This window comes from Spodoptera frugiperda, chromosome 25, assembly GCF_023101765.2.
Source record: "Spodoptera frugiperda isolate SF20-4 chromosome 25, AGI-APGP_CSIRO_Sfru_2.0, whole genome shotgun sequence".
Lineage (NCBI taxonomy): Eukaryota > Metazoa > Arthropoda > Insecta > Lepidoptera > Noctuidae > Spodoptera > Spodoptera frugiperda.
The window spans coordinates 18,600,804-18,615,523 of record NC_064236.1 but is presented as its reverse complement, the minus strand read 5'-3'; the positions used below and the strand labels follow the sequence as shown (position 1 = coordinate 18,615,523).

At 39.1% G+C, this 14,720-nt stretch overlaps 1 protein-coding gene across 14 annotated transcripts in view; it reads right to left on the bottom strand.

The window, feature by feature from the left end:
• Positions 1 to 348: 348 nt before the first annotated feature.
• The window catches only part of LOC118263720 (uncharacterized), a 36,642-nt gene continuing 22,270 nt past the window's right edge, over positions 349 to 14,720 (bottom strand). For 2 of the 14 annotated variants that reach the window (XM_050704057.1, XM_050704059.1), the window contains 12 exons: positions 11,997 to 12,929; positions 9,984 to 11,662; positions 8,324 to 8,560; positions 7,968 to 8,157; positions 7,367 to 7,590; positions 7,012 to 7,206; positions 6,151 to 6,317; positions 5,777 to 6,068; positions 2,703 to 2,888; positions 2,109 to 2,213; positions 1,736 to 1,997; positions 349 to 497 (listed from right to left, as the gene is read on the bottom strand). In XM_050704057.1, the coding sequence (XP_050560014.1) occupies positions 1,800 to 1,997; positions 2,109 to 2,213; positions 2,703 to 2,888; positions 5,777 to 6,068; positions 6,151 to 6,317; positions 7,012 to 7,206; positions 7,367 to 7,590; positions 7,968 to 8,157; positions 8,324 to 8,560; positions 9,984 to 11,662; positions 11,997 to 12,929 (4,406 nt within the window). In that variant the 3' untranslated portion in view covers positions 349 to 497; positions 1,736 to 1,799. Of the gene's footprint in view, positions 498 to 1,735; positions 1,998 to 2,108; positions 2,214 to 2,702; positions 2,889 to 5,776; positions 6,069 to 6,150; positions 6,318 to 7,011; positions 7,207 to 7,366; positions 7,591 to 7,967; positions 8,158 to 8,323; positions 8,561 to 9,983; positions 11,663 to 11,996; positions 12,930 to 13,037; positions 13,574 to 14,160; positions 14,419 to 14,720 lie in introns of those variants that run through there. The other 12 variants (XM_050704058.1, XM_050704060.1, XM_035575892.2 and 9 more) reach the window with 11 other exon arrangements.

The following is a 14,720-nucleotide window of genomic DNA, read 5'->3' as shown; positions in this document are numbered from 1 at the left end:
AGTATTGGCTTTTCCTTTAATGTTTGATTTGCCTTTAGTACTAGACTCCTTAATAAGTTGTTTACTCTTCCCGCTAGACTCTTTGCCCGCAGTGCAAGGCTCTGAGACATTGACATCTTTATTTGACTTAAGTTGTTCATTAGTCTTAGGGCCCTGGTCGTCGTTTTTAGATTGAATCAGGCTCTTTAAGGTTAGGTCGTCTACAAGAGGACAAGATCCATCACTTTCTTCAACGATAGAGCCATTTGTGTAGTGTGTATCTCCTTCATTACCGAAATTTACATCATCAGCACTAGACGACTTATTGCTTATAGAACTTCCCCCTAGCCGCAGCTGCGTATCTGCATTATTATATTCATTGCCTACAGAAAGGGCACCATCTGTCTCGGCCATAACAAGTTCACGAGATTTAGTGACCATTTCCAATTCGTCTCTACACGGGTTTGTTTCACGGAGTCTCTCAACAATCACTACAGGTTGCAAGTGGGTATGAAGACCTGAAATACAGATGTTGGAAAATAAATTATAGTGAGATCGTAATATATTATGCACTATCTACTCAACGACACAAACATGAATAGATCAAAACTAATAAAAAATAATACCTAATGCCTTATATTGAGGACTAGCTACACCTACACAGAGAAAAAAACATAGGCTACTTTTTATTGGAAAAAAATTGGGGAGAATAGGTAAAAAGAGGAGATGACTTTTCATATGTAAATTCCTCATTTTTAAAATTCTAACAGTGAAACTTTGTATTTAGACTAGACTAGATAGGAATATATTCTAATCATTCCTACCGATATGCCATTTCAGTTCAAAAGGGTACAGTTTCCCATGAAAGCCGCAATTGCTATGACAATAAATAGATCTCAAGGACAGACGCTGAAAGTAGCTGGTGTACATTTAGAAAGAAACTGTTTTTCCCATGGGCAACTTTATGTGGCGTGTTCGCGAGTATCAAACTCGCAAAATCTTTATATTCTAGCAAAAAATGCAAAAAAAAATGTTGTATATAAAAATGTATTAAATGAATCGTATCATATATTCTCAAGAAATTCACAATTTACATGACATACGGCACCATTTTGACCACCAACCACTAACAACACAACCACGCGGACGAAGTCGCGGGCAAAAGCTAGTAATATAATGAAAACCACAATAGTAGTGTGTAATTATGCATGAGTGCGTGTGTTTATAGATCGGTAGTTCCCGTTCAGAAATGCAGATAGCGCTTCATAACTGTCATGGCTAAAAGTCGCGAGATTGGGCTCTCTTTTCCTTTTTATATTATAGTACTCTGTGGTCTAGTGTCAATAAGCCGAGCAGTGGAGACCCGGTGTGTGATACTAAACAAATTGAGTTTTCTTGCGATGGCCAAGTGTTTATTATATTATTAATGTTCACTATTCTAAGGCCATTATTTGCCCCTGTTCTAAACATCTCGATCCCATCAGCCGTTTTGACCTGATAGGGTAACAAACATACACAACACTTAGATGCTGTATCTTTACTGAATAGCATAAACTATAATACATTCTATAAAAATAAATTCTTACATCACCATTGAAACGTATATCTTCTCTTTTAAAGCGTACGCGCATCATTTTGTCACGTCTCGATGTGACGCGACAATTTCTAACAAGGATCAAAACGGGCATAGATGATGATATGTATCTAAATTATGTTTTTTTTATTACTTTAACATTTAACATGCAATAATATTTACCAGCAATAAATGCGAACATTCGCGCGCAAGTATCCCGAGTTGGATTGAATTATCCAGTAACAGTTCAATCACCGTAGACTTCTGGCTCCGACTCCTCGTCATTTTCGATTCGTCTTTTCATGTCGTCGTTGATGTTATTTAGTTCTTCGATTGTTACCTTCGTAATAATCTGCATGTCTTCAGTTATGGGCATCTTCTTAATGGTTAGTAACTTCAGTGCGTGTTCTAAACACAGATATGAGTTACGCACTAAGCCGACCACCTGTGTGGAAAAAGAATATCATGAGTAATCGGTGAATGCATAGCTACTAGCTACAGCAACTCCACCAGTGAGATACTGAGTACAAAGACCAACAATAAACACAGGATTTACCTTAGAGAAGAACAGCGTGGCTCTACAGTATTCACATTCCTCTTGAATGAATGTTCTGTTTCGTCTTCTGCGACGACCAGTATTTTTCGGTTTCGGAATGTCGGGCTACAACAACGTAAAAACACGGTAAAACGTCAAGTACATATTTATAGAACCTATGATTAAATTTAAAAAGCTTTTTGTAGAATTTACAGCCATGGTAATGAAATATCAACACAAAACGATCGGAGGATCGGAGGCCCAATTCCCCCCTTCCCAATATTCTTCATCCAACCCTTAAATTCCTAACTCCCAAAAAGCCGGCAACGCACTTGTAACGCCTCTGGTGTTTCAGGTGTCCATGGACGGCGGCGATTGCTTACCATCAGGTAATACGTCTGCTCGATTACCGGCGGCGTGTTTCATAAAAAAAAGCATCAACAGTTTTTTTCTGGGACCCACTGGTATTTTTTTCTAGCGGTATGCCCGTGGTATCAACCGTTTAAGTCTGGACCACTATTTACAACCTGTATTGTACAAATCAAATAAACAGCTACAAATACTGAGTACAAAAAACCATACAATGGACATGTAGGAAGTGCGTGTGTATGTTACCTGGTGCACGATTTTCATGCCTCTTTCTTGCAAGATTAGCCTGTTTGTGATCTCATCTCTCAGAACTTTATCGTAAATCGGTTGTGCAGCCCTGAGAGTGGCCCTGTCCACACCACTCGCTTTGCCTATCCGCAATAGCAGCTCTTCGAGAGAAAACATTGTAGGCTCACAGTTAATTCGAGCCTCCTGCAATTATTTTTTAAATAAAAATATACATTTATAGTATGAACGACATGATCGTCATGACTTCCGATGTTAACCATGCTTCACAGAAATCAAAATGAGTGCAAGTGTACTCGTTATATGGACATTTATTAGATCATAGAAATATATTTTACAACCCACGATGTTGAAACTAATTGTTATAACAATCGTCTCGGAGACTAATCTCCACAGGTGTCCTCAGGGACTAAAATCTTATTATGCTGTGCAGTAACCTCGATCGATGCAGTGCAGTCTCTTAGGTTTTGAAAATTTGAATAGTAAATGAATACTCAGACTGCTGGTATTTCTTGTACAAAATAAAATAGATACTCTCGATGCCGAATGATCATGTTTTTTTTTTCAGGGGGAAAATCATCCAATGCCTTCTCTCGCCAGGGCAAAGCGAGAGGGAGTGTCAGACTCTTACTGACTAAAAACCACCCCGTTCCTACTCCTGCTTGTCGAGCCGGAGCCCCGGTAAACCCGCTAGGTAGTGATGGCTCTTTGAGGCGCGCGCGGAATGCAACCCGCCGCACGCACGGGTCTGGTTCTGGTCGGGCGGCGAGCTACCCTTGCTCGCCGTCCGCAGGCCCGCACTTACGGTGGCCGGAGATCGTCACGCGATCCCCGACGCCCGGAGTGTATTTCACGTCGGCTGGGGCGTGAGGAGGTTCGTTCCCTCACGCGTCCCGCCTCCCCCTTAGCTAGCATGACTGCTTCGCAGACCGCAACCGTGTGTTCCACCGTGTCCTCCGGGCGGTCTTCGCAGTGATCCCGGGCGTTTATCGATCGATGTTGGAATGACTTAGTCGATGATCGAAAGTTTCTGCCAAACCGGGCTTTAAAAGGTCGCAATAATCTCACCAAGGGCGCTAATACTGCTAAAACCGCCCAACCAACAAAAGTTAGTTTTATAGAAGGCCATAGAACGTTTTGTAAAAACTAAACGGTGGTCAAATAAGAGGCCAAAGAAGGTGCATCTACAAAGAAAGTGGCGCAATTATATCTCCATTCAGTGGTTAAGTAGAACTATAAGGGTATCAGGCATGACAATTTTGGCCCGTTGCAGTTGATGTTACACTAACGCAATCTCTATTTGGTGATATATAAGCCACCGCAGCACTACTAAAGTGTTTTTGGGTACTGTAAAAGAGTTCATGATTCCATTACATCACTAAAATTCATCATTCATTCATTTTACATTCGTTCACGTCGCTGCAGTGTCTCGGTGTTTTAGAAGAGAAATAAAAAAATAAGAAAAGTGACGGGGTATCGTGGTGACTAAGATATTATTTTGTACTTAATCGAATTATTCGTCTCTTACGAGGAAAATGTTGTGCGACTGTAATTTTACTGATAAACTATGTATGGATTTACGACATATTTGAATGCCCCCTTCGAATTAATGAGCTTTTACTAAAATTATTTCTTATTTTAAGTTATAAACATAGTTCCAGCTTCCTTAACTCTACTATAGTACTCATTATGATAGATTACATCCACCATTACATGAAATTAGGGTTCCTTTTGAGCTTGTTTGTTATTTTTGTTTTATTTTTTGTCCTTATTCCATAAATATGATGAATACTTTTGTTAATGAATAAATGTTATGGTTTATAAATCTGTGTAGGTACTACGTATGACGTCAGAGAAGTATAACTACATACATACATATCGTCACAGTTCCGGAGATTAGCGCGTTCAAACAAACAAACAAACTCTTCAGCTTTATAATATTAGTATAGATAAAAATATTGTCGCATTAATTACACTGAATCAAAATGTCAATATTGTTGTAGAAGAGCGATAGAAGTGCTTTTACAAAACGGAATTATCATTTAAAAGCATTGCTAGCCTAACTTTATACACAATAATAATGTTTTAAAACACATAAGATCTCCGTTATAGTACTGTTGTGTAATAAAGGAACTATAATAGTTATAAAAAAACAATCTGCTTCTAAAAAGTGTATTTGTGATATAAGTTTATCACTACAGCTATAATGGGCATTAACAACCTTTTATAAGACAATTAAGCTATATAAATATAATTTGAAACTCAGCTGTATCACCAAATCACTCCGATGTAGACTTTTTGTGCCCACTATATTACTGTGTACTTAACGATGATCTTAAAACCCTCAATATCGTAATATCGTCCTATTCCTGAGTTGTCATCTCTACTTTAACAAACGACACATAGGAATTCGTTTCTAACCTTTATTGCGCAAATTAGGCGCATTAGGGTGACAGTTAAAACTGTTATGAAGTTCAATCGTTGTATACTAGTCACAATGGAGGTTGCTATAACGCCTGACTATAACAGCTATATAAAGTCGTGAAGTAAACCTTTACATCAACTATTAATAGGTCGTTTTTGCTATATAAACTTATAGAGCCAAACTGTGTTGTCAAACGCTTTTACACAACAATCAGTCACCACCAAAACCTTTATACATCATTTACCCAGCTTTTTTGAGATATAAGGTTTGGTTATAGGGCAAAATTGTTAGTTGGGCGGCACTGTCTAGGTATGCTTTCACATACTCGTTTATACGTAGAAACCGAAAAATTGTCAATAAATTAGTAACTGACTACTTTTTTGTGATATATGTCCACTCACGGTATAGCTATACACATACTCGGTAGTTTTTAATTATAAGGAATGTGTCACAGATATTTGGGACTTGTCATCTGTGTTACATATGACTCTGAAGCTAAATAAATGTTTTCCTTACATTTATGTGCAAGTTCATGCAGCAGTTTCGTTTCGATTAAATTCTCACTTGATTTATAAATCAGTGTTTTTGTGACCTTATAATATTTTAGTGCTGTAATTGTTAAACAGTGTATTTAACACAAAGAACTGACCTTGAACACTTCGTAGGCAGTACGTAACCAGGAAACCGGTGCGAAATAAATGCTCTCTGATTCAGAATAGCCCGTGTTTATAGACGAGGTGTAACAATAGGGAAAAGCCAATATTATCTCATTTTCCTCCTGTACGACCCGCGTCACCGACACGTTGTACTCCCGCAGAAGCTGGGGCGGTATCATAGCTATATCCGTTGAGAGCCACAGAGATTTCCTTTGACAAAATGAGGGACAGAGAGTGCTCACTGCCTTCCTGAAGTTCTCACTCTGCTTGGCTGGAATCGCATACCTGATAATTTAAAAAATAGGTATATAGTGCGAACGCGTGTTAAAATCATTGAAAATAAAACTAAATGAAAACAAAGACTTACCAGACCCTCGGATCCCCTTTATACAATAAGTCCAACCACGAGACAGCATGAGGGTCCAAGTAGAAGCAGTTTGTTGAGAATGCCATCCCCAAGTTTAAGGTGGGTGCAGTTAAGCCGGACACAGGACCCAGAAAGCGGAGGATATTGTCTTTATTCTGGCTAATATCCTGGAATAAACAAAAATAATTTCTTAGTCTGTAAAAGTACCTATTATTGAGCATTAATAAATGATTGAATCTATACTAATATAACAGGTTGTCCCTAAAATCGACGTCCGACAGGCACCAGATGATCGGCAAGGTTCCAAATGTTATCAGAAAAATATAAAAAAAAATCTAAGTCCTACAGTTTTTAAATTACAGTGACTTATGTGTTATCCACGAAATAGTACACCCTGTGCCAATCCTTTGACTCTTTTTGCTACAAATCTTTATTTTTTCGTCTGCAGTCTTCCTTACATTATCCTGAATAGTGCTCCAGTAATATGGAATCATAAATTCTTAGCCAACTGCTTTAGATTGGAAAACATTGTTAGTTTTAGAGGATCCAAATACTCTGAATAATTTTTTCCCCTTACTTTAAGTGACTGTACTGAATAAATTATGTATGGCGCTAGTAGTGGCAAATTTTACCAAAGTTGGCGCATTTAATAAGGATTTGTGAGTTTGTTTGTTTGAACGCGCTAATCTCCAGAACTACTGGTCCGATTTAAATAATTATTTTTGTGTTGAATAGTGCATGTATCGAGAAGGGCTATAGGCTATAAAACATCACGCTATGACCAATAGGACCCAAGCAGAGCGGGTAAAACCGCGCGGAAGTAGCTAGTACATAATAATCGTTAATTGGATTAATAATTACCTTCAAGGTTAACGTGCGGCTGTTTCCTCGCGAGGGGTCGGAGCCTGTATCAATGGCGGCGGTGGCGACACATACGTGCTCGTTGCCCTGAACCACGTAGCGCCAGTACAACTCTTCTTTCTGATCGAGACTCAATGGGTTGTTCTCTCGAGTGATTCCATAACCATAAACGATACTGTACGTAGACTCGGCGAGCTGCAAATTGACCGATGTCTTTAGTGATTACAGAGGATATTACTTATAATCAATGGAAAAAGACCAACAGTAAATTTAATCCAAATGTATCACAGCATGTACTCTATTATTAATAGTTCACAGGGAAAGTGAATTACCTATTCATTTATACAGTTATTACCTCTTTAAACCTAGAGTAGTTCATAATTGGGCCTCGCACGATGCAGTCTTCTGCCTCTTTGACAGCATTCATTTCCGGAGAATGTTCCTCAGGTTCTTCTTCAGTATCAGTCAATCCCATCAGACGTCTCTGTGCACGCAAGGGGTTCAGTGCCCGGTCCAACAGCCTTTGGTTTTTCCGAGTCCATGCCTTTTCGATCATACCAAAGATTTCCCGTCTTTCGGCTATAAAAAACAAATCAACAAGATTCAAGAGATCAATCAAATTATTCACTGTGGACATAAAACTATAACCACAGGAAACGACAAATATCAGATAAGTATATTGAATTATATTAACAACTCTGCTAGTTGCCGAACCCGACGAACTACGTTTAGCCAATGATTTTCCCTGATTTTCTCTTGATTTTTTTTTTTCCTGTATTTCCTTTGCTATAAACCTCACGGAGCCCGAGACCTTTCTAACCAATGCAAAACCGTGGCAATCGGTTCGTGCGTTCTGGAGTTATAGCGTCAGGAAGGAAAGCCCGACTTATTTTTATATTATAGAGAAGACTAACAATTATAAACGCTTCTACTTTACTGAACAGTGAACAACTTACTTGGCGAAAGAGAATCATAGGGTAGAAGGTACTTCGAGTAGAGATGGTCCAGTCTATTTAGAAAGTTTACACTCAAGTTCATGTCGCGCCCAATTTTCACCCAACGTTTCTTATTAAGTACAAGTTCTAATCCACCGTGTCGTTGCACGCTGTGGTATAACTTAGGCAAATTAACTTCCATACCTCCAATCTGTAAAATACAACGTAATATTTATTACTCCTACGATTAAAAAAACTAGCTTGAGTTTTAACGGACGATTTTAGATTCAGTATTAAAATAATTTTGATCGCGCGTATATACCATTACTTGCCTTCGAATGGATATACATGTTTTAAATTATAGCAGCAATGCTTACCGTCGGTGTGCTACAAGGAAAGCCATTTGAGCGCGATGCACAAAACTTTATACAAGCCAATTCTCGCATTGCTGTACCCCATCTGTTGTACATACGAGAGACGTACTGTTTCGCGACATCAAACCTTATTCCATCACAACTCTGACTCTTCGGTCTCCATCCTGGAGGTGGAATTATTTTACAAATGCCAAATTCACTCGCTTCGTCACATATCTTCATAAAATACTCCAAAGGATTCTGAAATGAAACAATTGCGCTGTTGTATGTTGTAGTTATATTTATATATACATATATTGAAGGCGGTCTCGACTCGTGAGAGTCGGTATTTCACAATCCTCCCGCCCTGAGACCCTCAATGAAGAGGATCGCTTTCCCTGACTACGTAGACAGTGTTCCCCAAAACTTTGCTGAGGATGGTGGTTGTACGTATAGCTGCCTGTTTATGCATGATGTGACGCATTCCGGACGCTCCTATGACTATGGACACGACTTGTGTGTGTGTGTGTGCTCCATAAATACCGTGCGAGAGTTTGCTTAATCATTTCACTTTTAGTTAATTATATTCTGACAGTGTGAGCATTTACGAGACCTACCCAAATGTTCTTTTGGTTGATATTGTTCGTCGGATCATTCAGCAACAGCCGTTAGCTGAGCTGATTGTAAACTGACACATGCGTACTACCATCTGGACAGGTCCGCTCATACAGCTGTGGTTCTTTCCTCTAAAGACCACTACATAATCAACTTGCACGGTTCTCTCACATTATCCTCTATTTTATTGTCTGGACTTTAAAAGAGACTATGACCTCTGAGTTTGTTTCGGCATTTCGGCGAAATGCCGGCTTCATCTAGCTATTTGAAGTATTGACGTGTAAAAGTGTTATTTTATAACTTACTTACAGAAATAAATATCATTTCAAATCATTTCATTTAAACGGGTTATTTACTTTTGTAATAAATTGTATTTACTTAATTTTTCTATTATATATTTACATATACATATGTATATTATATAGGTATATGTATGAATGTATGTATGTATATGTGTCGATAAAATTAGATGTAGTACTCAGCCTTAATGGGTTAGAAGTCCCACCCCTATCACATTGTTTATATTTATATACATGTATGTATATTAACGCGCTAGTTTTGAGAACTACTTTTCCGATTTGAATAATTATTTTTGGTATTGGATAGTGCATTTATCAAAGAAGGCTATATAACATCACGCTTCCATTTATAGAAGCCGGGCAATGGGTGTTAAATTATTTATTAGTTATGTAAGATACATTTGCTCAAAAATCCCACGAGAACGGGACCTGTATATAAAAATCCTGCGACTTCCTCGTTAAAGCCACTCAAACAAGGTGGTTAAGGTGGATAGAAAAAAGAAAGAAGGAAAGGAAGCACTATTAGTTCTTTCCAAACTAATAGAGCTTTTCCCAGTATATTTACGTGAGTAAACGGTTATTTTTAGTTAATTTAGTAAGTCTCACCAGAGTTATTACAATAAAAAAACATAGATATATTCGTAAGGGCCCATTTCACAAACTTCCGACACAATTCGTGTGGCAAATAAGTCTTTATCGATAAGTTACACTAACAAACTTAACTAGACATCTAGGAACAGATCGGATTATATTCATTACACAATACTCACTTGGAACTCTTCCTTTGTGGGTCTAAATACTGGACCTTCGTGCAATACGCCGCCTACAGCATGCGTCTGAGTAGTGTCTGCGCTAGATTCGTTTAAGTCATCGTCACTAATCCGTTCATCCCTTCCTCTGCGGGCGTAGTCGTCATCCTCTACTTCATTTTCGGAATTGGCTTCGATGTCGGCGTCGTCGCCCTCTTCGTAAACGTTGTTTAGCGTGTGGCGCTCAACAATCCGACTCTGAACAGTGGCTTGGGTTGCCGCAACGCTAGCTCGGGGCATTTCAACGCTAGCTTGGGGTTGGAGTGCCTCAACGTTAGCGCGGCGTGCTTCAGCGTTGGCTTGGGGGACCTCGACATTAGCACAGGATGCCTCAACGTTAGCGCGGGGTTGCTCAGCAGGATGTGCACGTGCAGGGGTGTTTTCATGATCCAGATTAGATATTATACTTTGAAGTCTTTCAAATGTATTTACATTTAAAGGTTCATATTTTAACATTTCACTCGGTAAACTTATAGATAGAGTGTTTATTAGTTGGTCTAATAGATGTTCCTTCTCTTCAAGCAAGAAATCCTCATTATTTTTACGGGCATCATTCTTTGGTATCAGGCACGCCGATAGAAGTTGTTTTCCGTGGACCTCGTGTATGCGGAGCTTCATCATGAGACGCGGATGTTTCGGAAGCAGGTCCAGATATATATGGCCCGTATCTGTTTCTGGCGACTTGTGTTCCTCATTATCGTATACTTCATCATTTTCAGGTTCAAATTTTGCGGATGTTTGATTGGTGCCAGTTAAATCAAATCGATAAAGTAATTTCGATAATTGTTTTAGTTTATCTATTCTTGAACAAGCAACGCATGTGTTACAGCGAGTGTCCATTTGTTCTTTAGGGGCATTAATGACTTGTTGTACAGTTCTCCATTTTGCCGACAAGCAAATTTCTGCTCCAGATCGTGGTACTTGCCTAGGGGCTCCAGAACTCTGTAACCCTCTTTTTTGTAGTCCACTAGGTCCCGCCACTGGGGTCGATGTTACCTTTTGAAGCCCACTAGGTCCCGCTACCGGCTCCATGACCACCCTTTGTAACCCACTAGGCCCGGCCACTGGCGCCGATGTTACCCTTTGTAGTCCACTAGGTCCAGCCACTGGTGTCAATGTTACCTTTTGTAATCCACCAGGCTTCGCTACTGATGCCGATGTCACCCTTTGTGGTCCACTAGGTCTCGATATCGCATCCGAGGTTACCCTTTTTAGTCCACTAGATCCAGCCGCTGGTATCAATGTTACCTTTTGTAGCCCACTAGGCTTCGTTACTGGTGGCGATGTTACCCTTTGTAGTCCACTAGGTCCAGCCACTGGTGCCGTGGTTACCCTTTGTAGTCCACTAGGTCCAGCCACTGGTGCCGTGGTTACCCTTTGTAGTCCACTAGGTCCAGCCACTGGTGCCGTGGTTACCCTTTGTAGTCTACTAGGTCCTGCCACTGATGCCGATGTTACCCTTTGTGGTCCACTAGGTGCGGCCACAGGCTCTAACACAGTATTTTGTAGTCCACTAGGTCCAGCGACAGGTTCTGCCGGATGGATTTGTAACCGTTTCGGTATTGGATCTGGCAGGGGTGGTGACACATCAGGGTCTATTATGATCTTCTTTGGAGGACTGGGTGCAGCAAGTAGCATATCTAAAATATAAACAAACACAAACATGCTTAAAAACTACAACCAAATATTGAAACTTGACAGTGTATGTTCAGTACTACTACGACGCGCAGTATTTTAATAGGAAAAAATAAACAACCACAACAATAATAAGGAAGTTAAATAAATCTACTGTGAAAATGCTGAAACATTGCTGTAAAGATTTCATGGAGGTTATTTAATTTATTTAGATAACCAAGATCCACTGTGTTAGTAATTACAATAATGACTTACAGCTATTGTTAGTAAAGGGACCAGATACAGTGGGTTATGCTGATAAACAAATATTAAGTTTAATAAATGAGCATTTTTTCTTACCTGGAGTAGAAGGGTCAACAGTATGGCTTCGCTTATTTGGTGACTTCTTACTGGTTTTGTTATTCTGGATGTAGTATGTCAGTGGTCGATTATCATCGATCGAGAATTCTGATGATGGAGAATGTCGTTTAGAAGAATCCGTTTTCTTTTTATTCATTGACATGTTTTTACCTTTCACTGTTTGTAACTTTTTGGCGGTAGTTGCGCAGACCTTACCGTTATTTAAACGCCGTTGGCGCAAAGACATTACATGTTTAGTCTGTGCAGTTTGATCTTTCGTCTTTTGCAAGGCCCGCAGGACAGAGGCCAATGACTTATCGTCATTAATTCTGGGCTGTTTCCATGTATTACTCAATACTTCACTAACGCCATTACCCTCAGCACGGAATCCTTTACCTTTTTTACTGATTTTATGTTTAGTACAGGATTTTCCTTTAGTATTGGCTTTTCCTTTAATGTTTGATTTGCCTTTAGTACTAGACTCCTTAATAAGTTGTTTACTCTTCCCGCTAGACTCTTTGCCCGCAGTGCAAGGCTCTGAGACATTGACATCTTTATTTGACTTATGTTGTTCATTAGTCTTAGGGCCCTGGTCGTCGTTTTTAGATTGAATCAGGCTCTTTAAGGTTAGGTCGTCTACAAGAGGACAAGATCCATCACTTTCTTCAACGATAGAGCCATTTGTGTAGTGTTTATCTCCTTCATTACCGAAATTTACATCATCAGCACTAGACGACATATTGCTTATAGAACTTCCCCCTAGCCGCAGCTGCGTATCTGTTTTATTATATTCATTGCCCACAGAAAGGGCACCATCTGTCTCGGCCATAACAAGTTCACGAGGTTTAGTGACCATTTCCAATTCGTCTCTACACGGGTTTGTTTCACGGAGTCTCTCAACAATCACTACAGGTTGCAAGTGGGTATGAAGACCTGAAATACAGATGTTGGAAAATAAATTATAGTGAGATCGTAATATATTATGCACTATCTACTCAACGACACAAACATGAATAGATCAAAACTAATAAAAAATAATACCTAATGCCTTATATTGAGGACTAGCTACACCTACACAGAGAAAAAAAACATAGGCTACTTTTTATTGGAAAAAAAATTGGGGAGAATAGGTAAAAAGAGGAGATGACTTTTCATATGTAAATTCCTCATTTTTAAAATTCTAACAGTGAAACTTTGTATTTAGACTAGACTAGATAGGAATATATTCTAATCATTCCTACCGATATGCCATTTCAGTTCAAAAGGGTACAGTTTCCCATGAAAGCCGCAATTGCTATGACAATAAATAGATCTCAAGGACAGACGCTGAAAGTAGCTGGTGTACATTTAGAAAGAAACTGTTTTTCCCATGGGCAACTTTATGTGGCGTGTTCGCGAGTATCAAACTCGCAAAATCTTTATATTCTAGCAAAAAATGCAAAAAAAAATGTTGTATATAAAAATGTATTAAATGAATCGTATCATATATTCTCAAGAAATTCACAATTTACATGACATACGGCACCATTTTGACCACCAACCACTAACAACACAACCACGCGGACGAAGTCGCGGGCAAAAGCTAGTAATATAATGAAAACCACAATAGTAGTGTGTAATTATGCATGAGTGCGTGTGTGTTTATAGATCGGTAGTTCCCGTTCAGAAATGCAGATAGCGCTTCATAACTGTCATGGCTAAAAGTCGCGAGATTGGGCTCTCTTTTCCTTTTTATATTATAGTACTCTGTGGTCTAGTGTCAATAAGCCGAGCAGTGGAGACCCGGTGTGTGATACTAAACAAATTGAGTTTTCTTGCGATGGCCAAGTGGTTATTATATTATTAATGCTCACTATTCTAAGGCCATTATTTGCCCCTGTTCTAAACATCTCGCCGTTTTGACCTGATAGGGAAACAAACATACACAACACTTAAATGCTGTATCTTTACTGAATAGCATAACTATAATACATTCTATAAAAATAAATTCTTATATCACCATTGAAACGTATATCTTCTCTTTTAAAGCGTACGCGCATCATTTTGTCACGTCTCGATGTGACGCGACAATTTCTAACAAGGATCAAAACGGGCATAGATGATGATATGTATCTAAATTATGTTTTTTTTATTACTTTAACATTTAACATGCAATAATATTTACCAGCAATAAATGCGAACATTCGCGCGCAAGTATCCCGAGTTGGATTGAATTATCCAGTAACAGTTCAATCACCGTAGACTTCTGGCTCCGACTCCTCGTCATTTTCGATTCGTCTTTTCATGTCGTCGTTGATGTTATTTAGTTCTTCGATTGTTACCTTCGTAATAATCTGCATGTCTTCAGTTATGGGCATCTTCTTAATGGTTAGTAACTTCAGTGCGTGTTCTAAACACAGATATGAGTTACGCACTAAGCCGACCACCTGTGTGGAAAAAGAATATCATGAGTAATCGGTGAATGCATAGCTACTAGCTACACCAGTGAGATACTGAGTACAAAGACTAACAATAATAAACACAGGACTTACCTTGGAGAAGAACAGCGTTGCTCTACAGTATTCACATTCTTCTTGGACGAGTGTTCTGTTTCGTCTTCTGCGACGACCCGTATTTTTCGGTTTCGGAATGTCGGGCTACAACAACGTAAAAACACGGTAAAACGTCAAGTACATATTTATAGAACCTATGATTAAATTTAAAAAGCTTTTTGTAGAATTTACA